Source organism: Callospermophilus lateralis, unplaced genomic scaffold (assembly GCF_048772815.1).
Source record: "Callospermophilus lateralis isolate mCalLat2 unplaced genomic scaffold, mCalLat2.hap1 Scaffold_66, whole genome shotgun sequence".
NCBI lineage: Eukaryota > Metazoa > Chordata > Mammalia > Rodentia > Sciuridae > Callospermophilus > Callospermophilus lateralis.
The window spans coordinates 8,384,061-8,407,907 of NW_027514882.1; the positions used below are offsets into that span (position 1 = coordinate 8,384,061).

At 33.7% G+C, this 23,847-nt stretch overlaps 1 protein-coding gene across 1 annotated transcript in view; it reads right to left on the bottom strand.

Annotated features, from left to right (window-relative positions):
- Positions 1-23,847, bottom strand: part of LOC143389837 (nuclear factor 1 B-type-like) — a 120,128-nt gene that overhangs the window by 51,026 nt on the left and 45,255 nt on the right. Inside the window, exons 8-10 of the mRNA XM_076842614.1 lie at positions 13,680-13,748; positions 8,262-8,382; positions 5,265-5,383 (exon numbers count right to left, since the gene is read on the bottom strand). Of these exons, the coding sequence (XP_076698729.1) occupies positions 5,265-5,383; positions 8,262-8,382; positions 13,680-13,748 (309 nt within the window). The remainder of the gene's footprint in view (positions 1-5,264; positions 5,384-8,261; positions 8,383-13,679; positions 13,749-23,847) is intronic.

Genomic DNA, 23,847 nt, shown 5'->3' on the forward strand with positions numbered 1-23,847 from the left:
ATATAACTTATTTTAGAGTCAATTTATTTTTTTTAAACTACTCTTAAAATTGTAATTACACACCAATACAGCAAGTAGCACCAGTTTTGTTCCAAGGTGCCAATTAACTGACATATTATAAAGATTTACCTCTTACAGTGCTTAAAGTAAGTTAGTTCTAAAGCATGAATATAGTCACTTTGCAATCTGGTTTATATTATTTATTTTCTGTGAAGTTCTTTTTTTCATAAATAGTACAAAACTATTTTTCTGTTCAACAGGTCAAGGACTGCAAAATTAATCTCATTTGTGTGTTCAATGCCTATAAAAATTCCTGGCATATAACAGTCACTTGATAAATGTTAATTGAGCCAAATTATCTCAAATCCTAAAGGTGTAGAAATTAATAAAATTGTACTGCACGAAAAATCTTTTTGAATTTACATTTTATCTAAGATCATAAGCTGTTTTAATACTCATCAGACTGAGAAGTTATTACATATTTCATTTAGAAATCCATGACTGTATATTACAAATATATTTACCATATCATGTTTTTCTCACTGTTTCTTAAGTAGTGCTTTATTAGTGTTACATTCAGACTTGGATGAATCAATGACTATTAGAATGGCAATGGCAAAGTGACCTTGATAAATGATATTTCAAACATTCAAGCAAATAATAAATGAGCATAGGCATACAACTAGATTTGGTCTCATGAAGATAACTTGAACTAGAAGTAAAATCATGACTTATCTCATTTTTCCTCTTATATCCAAAGTCACAAGAATTGCTCTAGTGATTTCTAGAGAAGTATATTAACTAGGAATCAAGTCTCTGAATTTATTCAAGAAAGCTTAATGTAGATAAAATTTCAAAAGGAATATTTTATAAATAAGTGTTATAAAAAATAAATTATTTACAAATAACAATAAATGTTGATGAGGTTATGGGGAGAAAGGAACACTTGTACATTGTTAGTAGGGCCCCAGACTAGTACAACTGCTCTGAAAAGCAGTTTGTAGATTCCTCAAAAAAACTAGAGATGGAACCACCATATGACCCAGCTATCCCATATTGGGTATTTTTCCAAAAGATCTAAAATCAGCATATCACAGTTACACAGCCACATCAGTGTTTATAGTAGCACAATTCACAATAGTGAAATTACAGAATCAACCCAGATGTCTGTCAATAGATGAAGGGATTAAGAATTGTGGTATATATGTACAATGGAGTTCTACTTAGCTATTTTTATTTTTAAAAAAAATGTAATTAAGGCATTTGCCAGTAAATGGATGGAAATGAAGACTATCATGCTAAGTGAAATTAGCCAATTCAGAAACTCAAAGGTTGAATGTTATCTCTCATATGCAGAAGTTAGAGCAAAATAAAGGAAAGGAGGAGGGAAGGATAAGATTACATAAATAGATAAGCAAAATGAAATCTATTGGAGTAGAGGAAGAAGAAGGGGGAGGGGGACTCGAAGGAAAAGGTAGAGGGAAAAGGGGGAATCATGAACTGAAATCATGTATGACTTTGTTGGGATGAAACCAACCATATGTATAACCATAAAGTTCTAACAAAAAATTAAAAATTAAATAAAAAATAAAAAAATTCTCAACCTGCATACTATCACTGATAAAATAAAAAAATTCCCTGATAAAGATCATTAAGATCTTAAATGATGGAAAACAGTATAAAAAAATGCTCAGGGCTATGGATATATTTAGTGGTAAAGCACTTGCCTAGTATGTGGAAGGCTAGGTTTGATCCCCAACTCAAGAAAGGAAGAAAGAAAGAAAGAGGAGGAAAAGAGAAAGAAAGAAGAAGAAAAAAACATGAAAAGGAATTTATTAGAAATAGAGGCAGTCAGAAGTTTAAGACCTTAGTCTTAGACTAAGTAAGGAGAACTAATTTAGAACTTAAGAATGAAGCAGTTACTCTTTGCTTATAGCCCAGAATTATTTTCTTCGTCCTTTCCTTCTCTATGTATAAAAGAACATTAAGTAAAAATATAAATATTACATAATTTAGATGCTGACAAATTAATTTCTATCACTATTCAATTAGAATAAGCAAATTTTATATTCTTCTACCAATGTTTAATACCATTAAATACTGTTTAATTTAAAAGTATTTGTCTTTTTTGCAAAATTATAAATAACAATTCTTTCATAATCAGAAAACTATAACTTTTTTGTTTTGAAAAGACAAAATTAACTGTAACGTACTTAAAAAATAGTTTTTCATTAAAGTATTGAATATTACATGAACATATCTCATTACATGAATTTAGATTTTTGCAAAATGCCTAATTTCTTTCTAAAATAAAGTATACTAACTTGGTCATATTATAGTCTTTATTTTTGCCTATTTGGAATAAATCTCAATGATTCATACTGATGTTTAAGACTATAAGGGAAAACAGAAATCCACATATTGCCCACAATTTTGTTGTTTTTATTTGCCTATTTCAAAAATCAGCTTTGCTAAGAGTTATGGCAAGAATAGATTTCAATGCAAAGTTAACACTAACAGAATAAGGCACATAACCAGGAAATAATAGTAAAGTTAAGTGTTTCTGCTAATCATAAAACAAGCCATGTTACAATCACCCAGTAAGTAGTTATTGAGTACCAGTTAGTACTGGGTTTTATGACAGAAAGAAGTATAAGACAGATTAAAGCCATTACAAGTGTCAGAGTAGTATTCAGTCAGTGCTTTAAACAATTCCCTTCATGACAGACACGTATGTCTAAGGAACATTTGAAGATGGACAAGAACAACTATGAGGCATTTTATTTTGTGAATTTTAAAAAGGCAATTTTCCAAGAACAAAAGGACTGCATTTGGCTTAGCAAATTTATAAAGATAGTACTGTACTGCCCTCATTTTTTCATTATAGTTGAAGTCTTCTACCCACAATGGCTTATTGTGCACATTACAAAGTCTTCAGGGTCTTCAGAATTAAAGTGACAAGAGTTTTTATTTTATTTTATTTTTTTTAAAGCACACTTGAGAATGGAACATTCTTCCTTACCCTTAATATAATATGCCTTTACAGACTTCTCCAGTAATTCTAGTCATCTCGACAATAGAAAATCACCAAGACAATACAATGATTTTACAAAGAAAAAAAATGACAGTTTCCCTTCTACTTTTCAAAAATGTTTTATAATATGATTTGAGATTGGCTTTATTGAATAGACTGAAAGAGGAATCAATTCTTATAAAGTGACACTCTCTATAATAAAAAACACCTACACTACTGGACAACACAGACATTCTCACACATTTACAATGTTATCATCATTACCATCAGAACCTTTCCAGAACAAATTTTTGACAAGGAAAACATAGCTTTGTTTAGAATAAACTGACAATGTCAGTAAAACAAGTAATAAAATATAAAGGGTTGAGGAATTTGTTTTTACTCACAGTTCTACACCTCAGGTAAAAGTCTCTATTATTCCCTGACTTCACTAAGGAGTCTGGTTTTCCGGTCTATTAATGGTTCATTTATCCAACAAATATTTATGGTGCCCCTACTATGCACCAAGTCTTGAGTTAGATACTGGCTGCAGTAGTAGTCTACTGCCTTCAAAGTAAATAAATATGGAATTATACATTTTGAAAACAATAAAGGAAAGATAGGATAATAAGCACCAGGAGACAAAACAGGAAGTCCTGATTAAGGTTGAAATTCCTCAGACTAAGTTGGTCCCTGAAGGATGGAAAAGAATTTGCTAGAGCAAGAGTCAGGAGAAGAGCATTCCAGAGAACAAGGATTATAAGAAGGTCCTGGGTGTTACATTCCTAAATCTAAACAAAGCCACAGGCTCAGGTGCAAACAGGAAGGAAAAGCCCAGTAGCACCTGCTGAGCTGCAGCTGCAGCCAGAGGCCAAGCCCGTCAGTCAAAGGAGGGAATTCTGATCTTCCCCTAAAAGTACAGAGACCAAAGGACCCAAAGCGAGTGTGATACAATGCTGTTTATGTTTTATAAAGATGATTGTTGTCTCCTACCTAACAAAAGGATTGGATCTAGCTGATCTTTAAGTCCTTCTACGAAATGACCCCTGTCATCTATCCCTTCCTTTCCTATGCACCATGTCCAGTCACATGGTACACAGAACCATTCTCAAACTTACCTACCCATCTCAGCAGTTGGGCTGTGCTTTTGCCTGGCCCTACTTTTGTTAAATTTCAACAAGCTGAAAAGACCCAAGAGACTCAAAGTCCAATTCCTCCATGGAGGTTTTTCACTATTTTTTAAAATACTGTGTCACTTAATATAAAAATTCTGAGCAACAAAACAGGAGTTGAGTTAAGGAACTGACCTTAGCTTTAAATGTCAAGCTCCGCCGTTATTTGTCTGCTAAGATTGTTCAACATATACTTCTCCAACCCCCACAAATACACACCCAAATTTGAGTCGAAAGCAGTTGATAAAGAGCACCTTTCTTTTATTTAAAGGCAGAATTTGACTTAAAAGGCAATTTTCAAATACACTTTATGGTACCAATATAAAAATCTTATTTGCACACATGTATAAACACTAACAAAAACTGCAGCTAGCTCATTTGTCAATTTCCATGCTTAATAATCTCCCTGTAATTGTGGGAAAAGGGGTGGATATTTATAATGAACTATATTCAATCCAATAGACATTAAAAAGGGAAAAAAAATCTAAGTCTCACCCCCAGAAAGCTAAACAACACCTATTTCTTAAAATTATATTTCTCCTTAAAGTTGCCCTAGCACTGGGTTGTAGTTTTGTCTAGAAAATATAACTACACTGACTCAGACATAAAGTTTCTTACGTTATACTTTTATTTATTATTTATGCTATATTTATTTCCTCAAAGAACTGTGGATTTCTTTAATCAAGAACCTTCAGTACTGACACCTACAAAGTGTTTAGAGTTTGGCTCCTCCTGGAAATGTACCACAGAAAAAAGCCATCTAGTCTAATCGAATCAACACTTGAGGTTCTGTTGCAATCCAACCAACTAATGAAGTCAGAGATGATCAGATACACACCTGTGAGTTCTCAGAGATCACTTTGTCTAGAAAAAAGGTCTAATAAAATAGGAAAAAATGGGATTTTTGTAACTTTGATAACATCTGACTAGTATATTATCACAAATAAATTTACTGAAATCATTTCAGTAAGAGAATATAATCCATATTGGTTTACTGATATAATTTTTATTAGATGAAATTTATGAAAGGAGCCAACATTCTATTCTGATGTCCCTGGAGTCATCTCCTAATCACCCACCTTGATCTCTTTCATGCCATGTTTGACTTCCAGCAGCTGGTGAATTTGGAGAGGGGTAAAAGTCTCTTGTAGGACTTGGTTCCATATTTTCATCTATGGATATAGTTTTGGGTCTTTTGCTGTTAAAATATAACAATAGTCACATTAATTGGATTTTGGGGAGGATGTACAACATTTAAAAAATAAATGACTTAAGAAGACTCTTACTATGGAGATTTCCATAAACACAAAGCAATCCAGTTATTCTAAAGGAATGATGAGTATTCAAGACATGAAGAGCAAACATTTCTAGTTGTGTATCACTTGTCACACCATCTCTGCCTATATCTACTTTTCAAATGTTTATCCCCAAGAAATTTCTGTCATAAAAAGTGAACTCTTAAGCATGGCTTGTCTGCCAATATTAATATCATGTTACTAAGATTGCACTTGACACTTATTATAATGATCATCAATATTAATAATTTTATTTGCATAGCACTTGCCATAGACAATGTAATTCATATTAATTCACAGGTAAGGTAATGGAACTTAGAAGTCTCAAGTCTTGACTTGACCATTTATTAGTTCTTAATAGTAAGTTCCTTAACCTTTCTAAACTCAGTTTAATCATCTGTAAAATGGAAATAATAAAACTGCTTCAAAGGGGGATGACTGAGAAGATTAAATGAGTTATTAACTATAAAGCATTTAGTTAAGTGGCTGGCATTTATAACATACTTATTAAATATTAATTATTAGCATTAACCCTGTAATTCACAATAAATTTTATAGTACTTTACTGATTATACACTATCTCATGTAATAATCTTTAACTTTTTCTAAAATATGATATTATTGATCCTTTATTGTTTAGATTAACATAAAAAAGGTGTTTCCAAATTCAAACCAAACACATACTTTCATTTCAGAGTGAAACACCCTAATAAGGAAAACATGATTCATGCTAATTATTTAAAACAGTGAATACCTAGAGCAAAATTTTTAAAACTATTCATGATATGAGTCACATTGCTTGATACACTGCTTTTATATACTCCTACCAATACCTTATTCAACAGTTAATTATGACTATGAATATAAATGTTTTTCTTTAACTAAAAAAATTCCTTATTTGTGCCCATGCAGATAAAAAACTAAAAATTAAAAATTAAAAAAACCTTCTGAATCAACTTTATGCAGTGATAATAAATGTAACATCATCCGGTTTCAGAAGTCAAGATGACCTCGAAAATTCTATAGAAAAGCCAATCCTACTTTTTTTTTTTTAACAAATGAGGAGACACATTTGTTAAAATTCAGTGAGAAATTCAGTGAGTTTCCAGAACAAGTTAATGGGACCAGCCAGACACAAAAGAAGGCCCTGGGACATCCAAGACCACACTCCTCCCACCACACTAGGTCCCCAAGGCTTTGAAGCCTGTGTGCCTGGGTCTATTTGTAGATACACTTGTGATTAATATTTGACTCACAACTCCCAGAGTATTAACATGATCAAAGATGGTCATTTCTATGCATGCTCAACCACAGCAATAATAAATACTTTCTTTAGTTTCTTCCTTAGGTATCCAGAGTTTGAGCTTATATTTTTAAACTCTCCTTTGAAACTAATTCTTCCACCTGTGAGTTAGCATAAGTACAAAAAAAATTAAAATAGGAGAGGAATTATTCTCAGACTGAAGTAGTAGAGAAATGTTTTCAAAACTTGTTTATTCTGAAGGACATAGCACCTGATACCGAGTGACCATGAAAGATCTGTGCTGACAACATCCTGATCCAGCAGAGGGAATGAAAGTTAGTACTCACATTTTAAATCTAGAAAAACTAAAGTACTTTTAAGACCTAAACAAGTCAGAGATCAATTTAGTGAGAATAGATCTAATTATCTTGATTTATAATCTAACTATATGAAAATACAGTTTGATTATAAATGATATAAAATTGGCCTTAATTTATAAACATACAAATATAACTATTCCCATAACTAATTCAAATGCAATTGACTTTCTTTACTGAGAATACTCTAATAAAACAATTTTATAGGGCTGGGAGTGTTGCTCAGTGGTAGAGAGCTTGCCTAGCACATATGAGGCACCGGGTTGTAACCTCAGCACCACATTAAACAAACAAACAAACAAACAAATAAATAAATAATTTTAAAAATAAAATAGTTTTATAGATATTCTTTTTACTTCTAAAAATTAAAAGAATAAAACCTGTTTTGCTCTGCAATTCATTAGGGTCTTTTATCTGATCATGGATATATTTAATGCTCCAAAAATAAACGAATCTTCTTATATGAAAGATATAACTCAAAGAGAGAAAAACAATACATCAATAATAATTTATTCACCTCAACTGAAAGTTGCAATCAAAGGTCAAGAGAGAAAATGAGAACATCAAGAGAGAATGAAAAAGCAAAGAAACTATTCACTCTTCATCCACATTAACAAAAACTGGTTAGTCTCAGAGCAGGTAATACTTTACTGGGACCTGAGAATCAACTAACTTAGTCAAAGAACCAAAGAACGTTAACTTATTGAAAACTTTGACCTACAATGAGGCCTTTACTTTTAAGGTTAGGTAATAATACATTTTTCATGTTTCATTATCCCAGGTGTGGATGTGGTATCATGAGTTACCCAGGATGGATCACTTATAAATCAGGGATCACTGACACCGCAACATCATCAGCTTACCAAAAGAATTAGTGAACTTGTACAACTATAACATTTCACAGGACAGAATAAAAATCATATTAATATATTTTCATAGTTCCTTTGTCCTCTCAAAGATTTTTTATAAATGCTTTGTACATTTACAGTTAATTTGCAAATATCAAAATAAATTATACCAGGAAAGATTAAGCGTCTACAAACTATCAGCAAAAACTGTTTCATTTCTCCTCTCTATCAATTTATCTACTGTCTATCTGCACATCTACCTTCCCACCTATCTGCACACAGATGCAACAAGATTAGTTCCTCTTTCCATTACCTGCTTGGTGGAGAAGACAGAGACCTCTGAAGATTAACCCCGGAGTTCATGTCATGATAGTATGGTTGGCTCGGAATTTCTCCAATTGGGAAGTTGACTCCAGTTCCCTGGGTTATGGGTGCTGAGGAGGAAAAGGAAAAGAAACACTGGGACTGACATTCATACTTCTCATCTCTATGCAGATGTAAAACCTAATATTTTCCAAGCTTTTGGGCAAGGAAGAAGAGAATCCTCTTTACCTCAAGGTTCTAATACCCACAGTACTGGGACTGGGGGTAGGACTTGAAAACTTCCTCATCACATTGAGCATTCAAACTGTGATCACTGGTTACCACTTCCCCTAATCCCACTCCCGATCTTCTTCCCTCACTTCTTGACATCAGTGGTCATTGCACCTGTCACCTCACTGCTTCACAGATGCCTTCAGGGAAATAGAACATTTGATTTCAAAAGCACCAATTTGCGCTAAACCGAATCATTGTTAAACCAATAAATATAAAGCAGTTTCACAAATACCAAGGATTATTATTTTATGATATTAATAACATTAACATTAGAATGAATTGGAAATCATAATATTTATTATCATTTGATATAAAAAATTATTAGGGCAGATATTTATTAAAAAAGTAAAATTTACTAATATGAAATAAGTCAAGTTTTTCCCAAATACATATTTAGGTTTCATATATAAATCCTAAGTGTGGCTGCACTTAACAGTTACACTTTGTTTACAAAAAAAAAAAAAGTTTATGCCATCACTTTATAAATCATTTAGAACATACTCATGGACCTTTATATTTTAAGATAGTGCTTTGTAAATGAAGAAGTATGTTTGAATTTGCAAACATATTATGAACTAAATTTTCATATAGAATTATTTTTTTGCACAATGTAGTACATCTGTTCAAATTTTTTAAATTAATTTTTAGACATCTTGAATAAATCTGAGAGACAGTGTGTTTGTTAGAATGAAGAGTGTTGAGAGATAAATAGCCTTTTAGTTCAAACCCCCTCTGCCACTTAAAAGCTGTATGCTTCAGTTTACTAAATTTTAAATTGCGAAGAATAATAAAAAGTTTTACAAGTAATTATTTTGAGGAGGAAATGAGGTAAGTAATGATAAAAGCCCAGAATTGTGCAAAATAAATCCTCAGCAAACATGAGTTCCCTCCCTTCTTTGCTTTCTCCCCCAAATGTTTCCATGGTAGTGTGGTTAACAAACATGGAACAACTCAAAAATGTCCTCAAAGTAGGGAAAGCAAAATAAATCTACTTGCTGAAAGTTTATTCACTCAAAAGTCGTTGACTATGTCCATTATTGTCAAGTATTTCAAATGGCTACAAAATAATCTTAGAAAACCCTTAATAACTACAGTGGGCAACAAATTGGGTGAACAAAACATTTGTGCAAATACAAATACCAAGACAGTGGGATTGCCCAGATGAATAATATGATCACAAAATGCTAGAAGATTTCCAGAGAGAAAAATCTAATTCGGGCTTGAATGTGCCAACAAGTCTATGGAAACAGTGTATCTGGCACTGGGTTTTGGAGAACAAGCAAGGATGATACTGAAGGAAGATTATTCCAAACAGGGTTTACCACAGAAGCAAAGTCAAGAACAGAGACCATCTGCAAAGTGAAGACAAGGTAGGTTGGTGTCAAAGAATAGTGCTGAAGGCCAGTATATATTTCTTTACCTTCAGGCCTTCAGAAACTAAGGGTTTCCTAAGGTGTGTCAACAAATTCCAGAAAAGAACACACCATCTCTTAAATCTCCCCCTCTCCTAACTGCCTCCAGTTGAATAAAAAATTCCAAAGGGACTACAGATTTAAAGAACATTTTCTTACCCAGAATTTGTAATAAACATTCTAAATATGTTTATTATCAGTTGAATTGTGCTTTAATATCAGGCCATGGTTAACTTAAGATATTTTTAAGAGAGTATGATTAGGAGGCACAAGCTTTATTATAGAAAAGTAATCATGGAATGCAATGAACATCACTATAAAAATTAAGTAAATATACACACAGTGAGTCTCTGCTCCAAATTTCTAGAGCATCTGCCTTCCGTCAGATTGTTCATTTTATATAATATACTTTAACTTCCTTTCACAGAAAATATTTATATGCAATGTGTAACTGTGTCTGATGACTTGAGTTATTTAGACAGCTAAGATGGAGCTATGTTTTTTGTGACTTGAGGTACACCAGAGGTTTAAAAAAAAATGAGGTAAGAAATTCCACGGTAACCACATGCTTTAAAATTCATTATTAAAACCAGGTTGTATGTGACATTGGAAACACGGTTTGTGTTAGAAGCAGGCACTTGAGGGGTCAAGAGAATGTGAGCAATCTCTCTAGTTTCCTACAATAGTCATGGATAAAATCCAAAGAGTTACGAACAGGAAAGGTACAGGTTGTATCTTTTGAAAACAATTTGTAAACTTATAATATCATATAATATTCAGACAAAGTTTTGAAATTTCTATCAAATATATATGACTTAACACAGTCAACACAATTTACTTGGCCATAAACATAACTGGTTGTAATTTATATTCAAATGATAATTTTTAAAAAAACCTTCAGAATTTTTTTTCTAAATTTTATTACAGAAGGATTATGGCACAGTATCAAGATAGCAATAAAAATAATGTTTATACATGGACACTATAAAAATTAAGTATGCATTCTTAGAGTAAATAGTAGATGACAGAAAGAAGAGTAGGTTAATAATAAATATGACCAAAATACTAAACCAGCACACACAATTTATTTAGAAACAAGGAGAGCATGTCTCAGGCAGATCTTGCTGTTGAAAAGCTCTGGAAGAACTCAGAGCAGTTGCAGAGACTGGCAGTGGGACCTCTCCCAGAGAGCTACAAGGGAGCTGAGAGCTGCAAATCATGTTTAAGAGGTTGCCAATATCCTCTTAGAAGCGAAGCACCAAAGAACCTCAGATTCTAAGGGTTAGAGGCCAACCCTTAATCTCTCTTATTGTTCTCCTCACTCCAAAAGCTGATCCTAAATCAACTTTTAAGATGGAGATAATATCATTCAACAGAGAGATCACTATCCTAAAACTGAATAGCTTCATTAGCTAAAGTCAACATACACATTAGTGGGTCATATGATAGTAAAACCCTAGAGGACAGAACCATTAACACACCGTGAACCTTCAAGAAGTCAGAACTGTGATATACAGCATAAGGGCTGTGCTGAGGTTTATGTTGACTTAGCAAACCTGTATTTCATAAACAATGAAGTTCAATTGTGTAAACAAGATTATAATGTGAATATATTAAAACACTTAGGAGAATAACTTCTCAAGCATTTTAGAGATACCTATTTACATATGGAGAAGAAAATAAATGTTTGTTGAATAAATTAACTAAAGAATGAATATGGATAATTAATGTACTAATTACAAATCAGTTATGTTCATTATAACAAATAACCTAAAAACCTCTAAGAAATGACAGTATGAATTAAGAATGGATGAATGAAGTATGTTAAATTCACCTTGTTTCTGAACTGCTATTATAGAAAGGTATTTTTCAGCTATTGTTTTGTTTTTGAAATTCAGATTTTTCAAAATATCACTCTGGGCTTTTGAAAGTTCCAGACTAGTTCTCCTTTGACAGCACTTTGCATAGTTGCCTATTAAATAAACATTTTTTGACAGATTATTCTACTGCCCTTTCTCATAAAAAGCATGCAAATACATCATGAAACTTAGTACAAATTTAAGCAAATAACTTCACATACAACCTCATAACGATTGCTAAGTAGCAGTAGAGAAATGCATAAGAACATGCAAATGTTCCCTTCCTTACATGATGCAGGAATGTGCTAATGATCAAGTCAGCTATATTCCTTTCCAAATAAAAAACTAAAATTAAACTAAAAATTTTAAATGTCAGAGGCCTTTGCATATCACATTTGATCTGGAAAGACACAAAAGGCTTATGGCCTTGGGCAATGGAGTAGACCATAGGAATCCTCTTGTCCAGCAAATACATACCCTAGAGATACCAGAATATATGATTTCATCTTCTACACTGTCCCCAGGTAAATGTACCCATGACAGCAGTCTTTTGGGCATACATTTTTATTTTATTTATTTATTTAGTAGTTGTAGATGGGCAGCATGCCTTCATTTTACTTGCTTACTTTTATATATGGTACTAAGGACTGAACCCAGTACCTATATGTGCTAGGCCTGCACTCTTCCACTGAGCCACAGCCTTAGCCTCTTGAACATACATTAATCTGCTCATGAATTATGCCAGAAAAGATGAGTTCCCACAGTATTGAAGTTCATGTGTATCATTCTCTTATGAACATGCTGTTTGTTCTGCCACTTTAGAAATCAGAGCTATTTGAGAAACTATGGTTCAAAAACATGGTTACCTCCTAGCTTAATGATTCCCTCACTGAACAGGACTCCAAAGCACTGCTAACTTCCACTCTCAGTAACTGCTCTTTCTGTTTTTTTTTTTTTTGGATCATCATAATTCTTGTTCATGACCTCTGAATTTGATCCAAATAAGCAGCACAACAAGAATCAGAGTGCCACCTAGTCATCTGAATAACATCATTCCAAACTGTGAGACTTCCTATCAAATCATCAGGTACAGAAACACACCATTCAAAGTTTCATGAGCAAGCTAAATCATAGAAAGGAGTGAGGAGAGTAGTCACCCCCTTTACCATAATCAGTGCATTAAGAGTTCATCTCACATAATTTGCATACATTAGTAATAAGTCAAAGAGTTAATCAAGGGAACATACCCCTTGCTTAGGTAGCCAGCCAGGTAAGTTTTCCCTGGAAAAAAAATATGATCCAGCATGCCAAGAATGGTATCCAGGTGAGGTGGCCAGTTAAAACAATTGGACATTGTGTTGGATAACAATGCTTTCTATCTATATCCAACCACAATCTGCAAAGTTAATTTCTGCATCCCTTTACACTCTGCATGTTAGCGTGTATATCCTGTACATCTCCAACCCCCACCAAAATGTTAGTAAAATGAAAAAGCACTTATCTACAGGAAACTTATGTGGGTTATCATAACAACACAGAGTACATTTAATTAATCACACTTCCTTTGATATAAATGCCCAACTATGGTCACAAGAGAACTGAATTAGATGAATACCAATAACATGGCAATAAGAACAACCTAAAAAATTAATTTTGCACAACAGAAAGTTTTGATTTGAATGCAAATAATTTAGAAAAACAGACATAATACATTCACTTAATGATTTCATCAAAAGGTTTAAGATTTTCAAATGCAAATTCTCATAAGATGTAGTCACTCTTCATACTGTATTTAAGGTTCAAAATTTAAAATATTTTTACATCATACTGTACACTTGAGTAAAAAGAAAGCCATTTACTTACTTCTGGATACCCTCACAAGTTCTGATACATTGAAGACTCCAGATTTTACAAAACTATCCTCAAGGTATCCTGAAAATAAACATCAAGAGGCAAAAGATCAACATAAACAGAAAGTAAAATAAATGATTAAACACTAGAATTTGTTCATTGTTTGACCAAAGGTTAGAATAAAAAACAAGAAAGCTTATAACCAGGACAAATTAAAACAAAGCTCTTGGGAGCACAAACACTGGTTCTGTTTGAACAAAAGTAAAAAGTTTAGATGCTAAATAATCTCATAGAAAAAAATTTCCTTAACTTTCCAAATGTGCAAATGTGGTTTTATTTGCCACATTTCATGCATTGAGAATGTTTAGGGCACTCATTGAACGCATTTGACTCTGTAGCACCTGGTAGGCTAAAGTCTACCCATTAACAAAAAAGAAAAAAAAAGGAAGAAAGAAAAAGGAAAACCACAACCACAATTAGCACTTTGTTGGAAAGACTTCAAAGATCTCTTGAAACCACTGTTCTTTCACAAATCCTTCACTGATTAAAGAAAAGTGAGTTGCTGTTACCAGCACTCCCACCCTTGTTCCACAGTCACTAATAAAAGTAGAACTTGTACACACAACAAATACTACTTTGCACCAACCCATTTCCATGCATCTCTAGTACACCTTGCATGATTTCAGTGCTTTCCTTACTCTTGCTATTACTTTTTGGACTCCCTTTAATTCAAAATGAGACATTTTAAGCAACAAAGGACAGTGAATCCAGGTCTCCAGGAATGACACATGATCCTTAGGTGACATCTTGGGCGCAGGATCCATGATTCAGGAGCCTAAGAAAATTCATGCCTGTCTGCTAGTTGTTCTGGCTATGTCCAGAGCTAAAGATGACACCCACAAACCATACTGTCCCCTCAGTTCTCATGCATGTCAAGGGAGTGTAATAAGAGTGAGGAGGAAGAGAAGAACTTAGGAGGAGAGAGATGGCTTGCAGCAGAGTGTCTGAAAATCCTCAGAATTGAACTCCAGGAAAAATTCTCTCCAGAGTCCAAGAACTGGCAACTTGATTGGATTTCCCATAAAGCTTTAAAACTGACCAAGGCGTTAGTTTCAGTTCAGGGAGGTGAGAATGGGTGGTTAGCAACCTGAATGTTCATGTTGGAGAGCTGGGATTTGAATTTCAGCCACAATTTACTAGTTATGGGATCTTGGTCATATTATTGTACTTCCTTGTGCCTTGAATGCCTCATCTAGAAATTGGAGATAATAAAATCACCTACCTCATAAAACTGCTATGAATACAAAGTGAGATAAAAATATAAAACCCATGCATGGTAGGCACTTGTTATTTGTCACCAATAAATTAAGCCACAGAGCCAGAAATTAGCCATATAGTGAATTAAGCACACTGAATTCCACAAGTCCCATATTACTTGTGAATCTTTATTTAGAAAGTTTATCCTAACAAAGGTCATTGCCAATGCTCTCTAATCTTAATAGCATGGCAGAAATCATTTCATTGGCATATACACTTCACTGCTGTGGACTGAGGGATCATGTATGTCCAAACAGTTTTATACATATCTAGTTGCCCTCTTTAGAAACAGAATGAAAGAAAGAGTAAAAAGCAATTACAAGGTCTCAGTTGGTGATAAAACTTAGGCCTCATTATTAAGTCATTCCTCTGGGGGAAAAAAGTACATTTTTAGGAGAATAATAATAAAACATCCCCACTCGATGCACTTTTATTTTAAGAAACTTCTTGAGCAATTTATTTTCACCCCGTTGAATTCATTTCAGTAATTATTGAGAAACTTCTACTTAACCAGCACTGTATCAAGGGCTAAAAGCTATGAATACAAAAAAGGATAATTGACTCTCTCTGCCTGGTTAGGGACCAAATCGTTTCAATCTTCTAGACCACTATGTTACCATTGTATGCAGAGATTTCTATTGTTTTTGTTGGTTTTAAAGGATAGTTTATTTTATAGATGACTAACAATAAACATATTAGATATAAACACATTATTTAAACTTATACATAACCAGACAAGATTACTTGCACTCTGAAAATGCCTGCCCTCAGGTTTCCCCTGAAGTTCCCCCTGATCAAAGGCTCTTCCTACACACCTTAATTCCACCTTGCAGTGTCCAGCTTGACCACCACCCACCCCATAGGCTGCTACACCACTTTTTCCTTCTTTCCCACCAGGGGCCCAGCCAGAAAGAATCTCTTTCTTCTTTACTCACATCACACCCACCTAGTTTGTGCTTATTTCACACTTTCCATTTTCAGATTTTTTAGATAATTGTTTTTGAGTCTGTAATTCCTTGCTGGTTGACCAGCTCCTTTATTTAGGGGAGTGACTAGATTTTGTTCATCTCTATATCTCCCTCAGCAACTCATTTATTGGTTGTATATAGAGTTACTACTAAATACATGCAAAAAACTTTTTAAGTTCAAGTTTTAAAAACTAGTCACAAATTAACAATTTAGTAGTTTTATAACAATGTGGATACAGATGGCTAAAGATTGAGAGATCAATATACTAACATGTGTCATCCCCTGGAACTCATTTGCTGAAGAGTTTTTAGGCTGTTGGGCAGAATGGAAGAGAGTAATGATTGGAGTCAGATTATATCCCTGCTTTAATTGTATACTAATGTGTAACTTTGAGCATTTAGTACAAAATAAAAATCAAAGGACTAATAAAGTATTTAAAGAGTAGGTGCTCAAAAATACTTATAAACTAAATTGATGAACCAGAGAAAGTTTATATGAATTACATCACATGTAATACATAACATTTCTGTGTGTAGATCTAATGTGAAGTTCATTTCTCTAGAAAACTAATGAGTAGTCAGAGGTTCATCAACTTCTAAGCCATGTTCATTAAGATGGTGTGAAGTATGGGTCTGTTAGGAATCAAATCATGAGGGAAGAATGAGCCTCCTCATGGCTGGTTTTACCCAAGATAGGCACTCAGACCAAAGGAAATGACTATCTCATAGAAAAGGCAAGACAGTTCAGAATGTAGTAGGGTGTTTCTCCATTCCCCACCTCCAATCTTCCCAGGTCTGAGAAACCAAAATCTACAAGGAAAACAAGAGTCATTTTACTAAAACTATGAGAGCATTGGAAATATGTCAGAACCCACAGGATAAAATGCAATCCCATAGATTCCACTGGGCTCTAATCCTACATGGAGCATAGGGACACTTCAGTGAAAGCAAGGTTCTCAGAGACCCATGGTAGTACCTAGTGACAGTGGGCCACAGGGGTGGTTGGTGAGTGGCTGACAAGGGGATAGTCTGAGAGGGAATGGAAATCGGTCAAGAGGGTAGCCTGGGAGAAGCACCTGGTGCAGACAGCTGCTACCTTCATGCATCTTTGCACACAGCACTGTTTTTGCAGTGGAGAAGCATTACCCAAGACAGGCAGAGTAAAGAAGTACTGGATGACAGTATTTGGAGAACAAATAGTATTTGCTCAAGCCTATAGGAAATAATACTTGGGGACTCCAGCAAAAATAACTGGGGAGGATCCTGCAGTGGGTTGGAGCCCTGTAATAGTATAGAGGCTGAGACTCAGCAGAACAGACAGCTATTAACATAAAACCTCTGTAACCTACAGGATACTGGGGCCTTTCAGAAACATGGTTTTCACATGTTACACTGACCACTGTAAATATCAATAGCTTATACAAAGGCCAAAGATCTTAAAGTAATTTAGAGACATTCATGTAGAAAATTCTCTTCATCTACCAAAAAAAGAAAAAAAAAAGAAAAGAAAATATGAGCATCTTTGAGACAGAGCAGCTGCTGTAGGGTTATGGAGTAATATTACACTGCAGCTTCAGCCAGGAAGAAAAGAATAACTCTGAATTTGTGTGATGCTGTATTTACACGACAAGTATGCTTTTTAAAAAAAAATAAAATAAAACTGAGTAGGAAATAAAGAGCTCCACAAACTGAAAAGTCTCAAAGGCAATATCAAATTATATTATTTTACTTCTTTTTTATTTTTCTCTCACAAAAGCAACAGTAAATCACTGCTCAGAAGTTAATATAGTGTTTAACCTCCTTTACAAACAATAACAGAGAGACACAATGGCATATCTAACTGTTAATATCTCAAATTATAATCAGCACCATTTGAATGTTAAACAACATTTACATAGAAAATCCAAAGGAAGACTGATAACACTCATTTTTATGGTCTACTGTGTTCTATTCTTGAAATTTAAAAAAAAAAGCCACACGGAAAGCAGTTATTAAATTCATGAAAGCTGTCTTCAAATATGTGAAGGACTGTTAATGTAGATGGTGGATTAGACTTACTTTGCATAGTTCTAAGAGCTGATTTTTGGCTCAATAAAAAGATTTGTTATCCAATGAAAAAAAGTTCTAAGAAAGAATGTGAAACTGCAAAGGTAATAAGAATCCACATATGCCCTGTTTCACAAGAAAGAATGTGCTTAATTTTCACAATTATCCTGTGAACTATGCTGGAATATTGTTGTCATTTTACATATGAAGAACTGTCCAACTTCATGAGTAGGAAGTTTCTCAATAGCTCTAAATACTACCATTGGGCATAAGAGTTCATATTTTGGATAGAAAACCTGATAAAATCACCTCTGAAGCCCATGGTAACCTTCAGATTCCACTGTCTTCGATGGTTATTTTCCTGTGTTCATTTTCTTGCATAGCTCATTTGGAGAAAGAGCAGGTAGACAAGAGACACTGCAAAGGCATTTTCCAGCCCTTGATTCCAGTTAATTGATCACTTCCTTCAACAGAGTGCAAAAGATGGCTTAACTCTTTGTTTATGGGGTACAGGGGAGAGAATGAGATGATTTCAGATTAGGCTTTGCCAATCTTACAATTTCAGACATGATAACTGACCCACTGGTGGATTTCTGGTAGTGTATGAGACATAGCTCTATCTTTAGTTCTTCAATTGACTTGAACTGCCTATAACTAGGTATGAGAACTGAGTATCAAATAAAAATATAAGTACTGACATGATAAATGATTCTTTGCACAGAGACTGAATCTCAGCCTATAGGAAAGATTAACATTCTAATATTAATTTAGAATTGTTTATCTTTAAATATGAAACATAAATGGTGAGATTTAAGTGACCTGAAAGTCAAGAATTTCCTAACAATTACACTCTCTGATAGTGTTATTTTAATTTTTTTATATTGTTTCACTATTTCCTTCCAGTTTTTTAAAACCTTTTCCTGCATATAATATAAAATACATGTATCTTTACAAAATCAAGATTATTTTATTTATGTAAATTAACATCTTAATTTTTCTGTTAACATTCTATCTCTCCTTTTAGGTTAAACACGTTTTCAAAAGCATGATGTTTATGAGTATCCATCACCTTGACTGTATCACACTTTAAGGGGCCATTTATTTGACCATTTTTTTATTGTTTGGCATTTTAGGTTATTTCCCATTTTTGAAAAATACTATAAACAGCACTGCTATTAACATCCTTACACACAAATCTTTGTCAGCAATTCTCATGATTTCCTTGGGCTGGAGTTCCCAGAAGTAGGCTTACTGGGTCAAAGGACATAAACTCTTGTAAAGCTCTTGGTGAAAACTGTCAAACTACTTTCCATAAGGTTTTTGCCAAGTTATACTCCCTCAGGCAGTGTCCATCACATGAATGTGTCCATCTTACCATCCCAGCTACATAGAAGTAGAGATATGTCTCTAATTGTGACAAGCTGATAGAGGAGAGATGTCATTATGTTAATGTTATAATTTTCATTTCTTTAAGATAAAATTAGATTTTTTTCAGATATATGCATTATTCTTTCAAAAGAACCTTCAAAAGTAGAACTTTTGAAAAAAAAACCACCACATTAAAAAATACGTAAAACAGTAATTGTTAATAAGAATAATTTATTCTTAATGAGATTACTTCTAGAAATTTACATTTAATGATAATTACATTACTGATATTACTTTATTGATTTTTTCCTCATTATTTGGAAAATTGTTCACTTGGTTTTCTCAATTTTTAAAATTTCTCTGATGATAATGCTTTTTGGAATTAGAAGATATTATACTCATTATTTATACCATATATTGGTATTATATATTACTGGAATCTTAATTATCTTTGTTCATCCATGGAAGATAGTTATTTTAATTTACTGATGAACTGGTTTGTTGACAGTTTCTTCCAAATTTTCTTTATGTACCTGGAAACTGTTTGCAAGGACTTCAGCATGTTATCTGTCAAATTTCCATACCAGCATTATACACAGGCACTATAAAATAGTTTAGATGACAACCAAACACTTTTTATGCTCTGAAAAAGAACAATATATGGTTCATGAAAATTTCCTGAAACTTTAGGAAAAATTAACTGCTAAAATCAACTTCCCCAAATCTGCTTCAGAAAAAATTATAGACAACGTTGAGTTGTTTGTTTTTCTGTTTTATTTATTTATTTATTGTTTTGGTACTAGGTATTGAACTCAGGGGCACTAGACCACTGAGCCACATCCCCAGTCCTATTTTGTATTTTATTTAGACACAGGGTCTCACTAAGTTGCTTAGCCCCTCACTTTTGCTGAGGCTGGCTTTGAACTCGAGGTCCTCCTGCCTCAGCCTCCCAAACCACTGGGATTACAGGCATGAGCCACTGTGCCTGGCCAATGTTGAGTCTTTAGTGGATATTACTCTACTCTTGTTTCCTACTCTTGAATAATTTAATATATATTAAATCATATAAGAGACATATTCTATTTTTAGTTTCTCAACTGACCTGGACTGCCTACCATCGCTGTTAGAAACAGTGACTACAAAACAGAAATATTAATCCTTACAAAGAAAACTATTCTTTGTAGAGAACCTTAATCTCAGTCTATAGTCAAAGTCGACATTCTCATATTAATTTAGAATTATGATTTTTCCTTCAATATGAAGTGCAAATCCCTTATGGTGACTGAAGAGACCTGGGAGAGACTCAGAAATTAAATATATAATTAATATATACATCAAGAAAACTGTCAACTCTTCAGATTTTTTAATTCATTAGAACAGAAATGATATAGTTTACTAAATGTGTCATGTATATTATATGGCATAATAAAGTTATTAAATAGAGTATAATACAATTATTATATGCTTTTCTCTTATCTAGGGACGTAGAAGGTAGTTCTCCCTCCAAATGCTTAGTACTTAAAAGGTGGCTCTGGAGTAATATTTCCAAGACTCAGTTATACCATTTACTAAGAAAAACAAAGGCAGGTATACCTCACAGTTCTCTTCTCTAAAATGCAGATGATAATCATAGTAGATATGAGTTCACATTAAAACCTGCATGTTCTGCTGTCATATATAATTAACTAGAATAAATAAAAAAGTAAATAAATAAATAAATTCCTGCATGTTATTTTTAGATAATAGTAAAATGGCAGACATTTGTTTTTAAGAGCAGGGAAAAAGATATATTACTTCAAATTAACACAAAGAAAAACACAATAAATGAGAATATAATTCAGGTAACAAAAATAAGGAAGTAGAATATGAAAACATGTAATAAATAAAAAGCAAAACCGGAGAAAAATCAAATTCAGCAAGCATTTAATAAATTTAAGCAGATTGACTTTTCCCATAATGAGAGTATTAGATCAAGTGAAGAAAATAAAATCCAACTATTTTTAATGAATACACTTAAGGTAAAATGATAACAAAAATGAGACAAAAAAATGGAAGTAAATGAGTATTCAAAGAGAAATCAGGCAAATTCAAGCAAAAAGGAAACTGTTGTTAATTAGCACTGGCCAGAGCAATTAGACAGACGAAAGAAATTAAAGGCATAAAAATAGGAAAAGAAGAACTTAAATTATCACTATTTGCAGATGACATGATTCTATACCTAGCAGACCCAAAAGGGTCTACAAAGAAACTATTAGAGCTAATAAATGAATTCAGCAAAGTGGCAGGTTATAAAATCAACACATATAAATCAAAGGCATTCCTGTATATCAGCGACAAATCCTCTGAAATGGAAATGAGGACAACCACTCCATTCACAATATCCCCCCAAAAAATAAAATACTTAGGAATCAACCTAACAAAAGAGGTGAAAGACTTATACAATGAAAACTACAGAACCCTAAAGAGAGAAATAGAAGAAGATCTTAGAAGATGGAAAAATATACCCTGTTCATGGATAGGCAGAACTAACATCATCAAAATGACGATATTACCAAAAGTTCTCTATAGGTTTAATGCAATGCCAATCAAAATCCCAATGGCATTTCTTATAGAAATAGAGAAAGCAATCATGAAATTCATATGGAAAAATAAAAGACCCAGAATAGCAAAAACAATGCTAAGCAGGAAGGGTGAATCAGGCGGTATAGCGATACCAGACTTCAAACTATACTACAGAGCAATAGTAACAAAAACAGCATGGTACTGGTACCAAAACAGGCGGGGGGACCAATGGTACAGAATAGAGGACACAGAAACCAATCCACAAAACTACAACTATCTTATATTTGATAAAGGGGCTAAAAGCATGCAATGGAGGAAGGATAGCATCTTCAACAAATGGTGCTGGGAAAACTGGAAATCCATATGCAACAAAATGAAACTGAATCCCTTTCTCTCGCCATGCACAAAAGTTAACTCAAAATGGATCAAGGAGCTTGATATCAAAGCAGAGACACGGCGTCTGATAGAAGAAAAAGTCGGCTACGATCTACATACTGTGGGGTCGGGCTCCAAATTCCTCAATAGGACACCCATATCACAACAGTTAATAACTAGAATCAACAAATGGGACTTACTCAAACTAAAAAGTTTTTTCTCAGCAAAAGAAACAATAAGAGAGGTAAATAGGGAGCCTACATCCTGGGAACAAATCTTTACTCCTCACACTTCAGATAGAGTCCTAATATCCAGAGTATACAAAGAACTCAAAAAATTAGACAACAAGATAACAAATAACCCAATCAACAAATGGGCCAAGGACATGAACATACACTTCTCAGAGGAGGACATACAATCAATCAACAAGTACATGAAAAAATGCTCACCATCCCTAGCAGTCAGAGAAATGCAAATCAAAACCACCCTAAGATACCATCTCACTCCAGTAAGATTGGCAGCCATTATGAAGTCAGACAACAACAAGTGCTGGCGAGGATGTGGGGAAAAGGGTACACTTGTTCATTGTTGGTGGGACTGCAAATTGGTGCAGCCAATCTGGAAAGCAGTATGGAGATTTCTTGGAAAGCTGGGAATGGAACCACCATTTGACCCAGCTATTCCCCTTCTCGGTCTGTTCCCTAAAGACCTAAATAGAGCATGCTACAGGGACACTGCTACATCGATGTTCATAGCAGCACAATTCACAATAGCAAGACTGTGGAACCAACCTAGATGCCCTTCAATAGATGAATGGATAAAAAAAATGTGGCATTTATACACAATGGAGTATTACTCTGCATTAAGAAATGACAAAATCATAGAATTTGGAGGGAAATGGATGGCATTAGAGCAGATTATGCTAAGTGAAGCCAGCCAATCCCTAAAAAACAAATGTCAAATGTCTTCTTTGATATAAGGAGAGTAACTAAGAACAGAGTAGGAACGAAGAGCATGAGAAGAAGATTAACATTAAACAGGGATGAGAGGTGGGAGGGAAAGGGAGGGAGAAGGGAAATTGCATGGAAATGGAAGGAGACCCTCAGGGTTATACAAAATTACATACAAGAGGTAGTGAGGGGAAAGGGAAAAATAATACAAGGGGGAGATATGAACTGCAGTAGAGGGGGTAGAGAGAGAAGAGGGGAGGGGAGGGGAGGGGAGGGGGATAGTAAAGGATAGGAAAGGCAGCAGAATACAACAGACACTAGTATGACAATATATAAATCAATGGAAGTGTAAATGATGTGATTCTGCAATTTGTATATGGGGTAAAAATGGGAGTTCATAACCCACTTGAATCAAAGTGTGAAATATGATATATCAAGAACTATGTAATGTTTTGAACAACCAACAATAAAAAAAAAGAAAAAAAAGAAATAATTTAAAATAAATTACAATGAATCATTATTAATAGAGTACAATTAACAAAAAAATATAAATCATAAACCCTATATGAACAAAATAATATTGAGAAAAAGTAT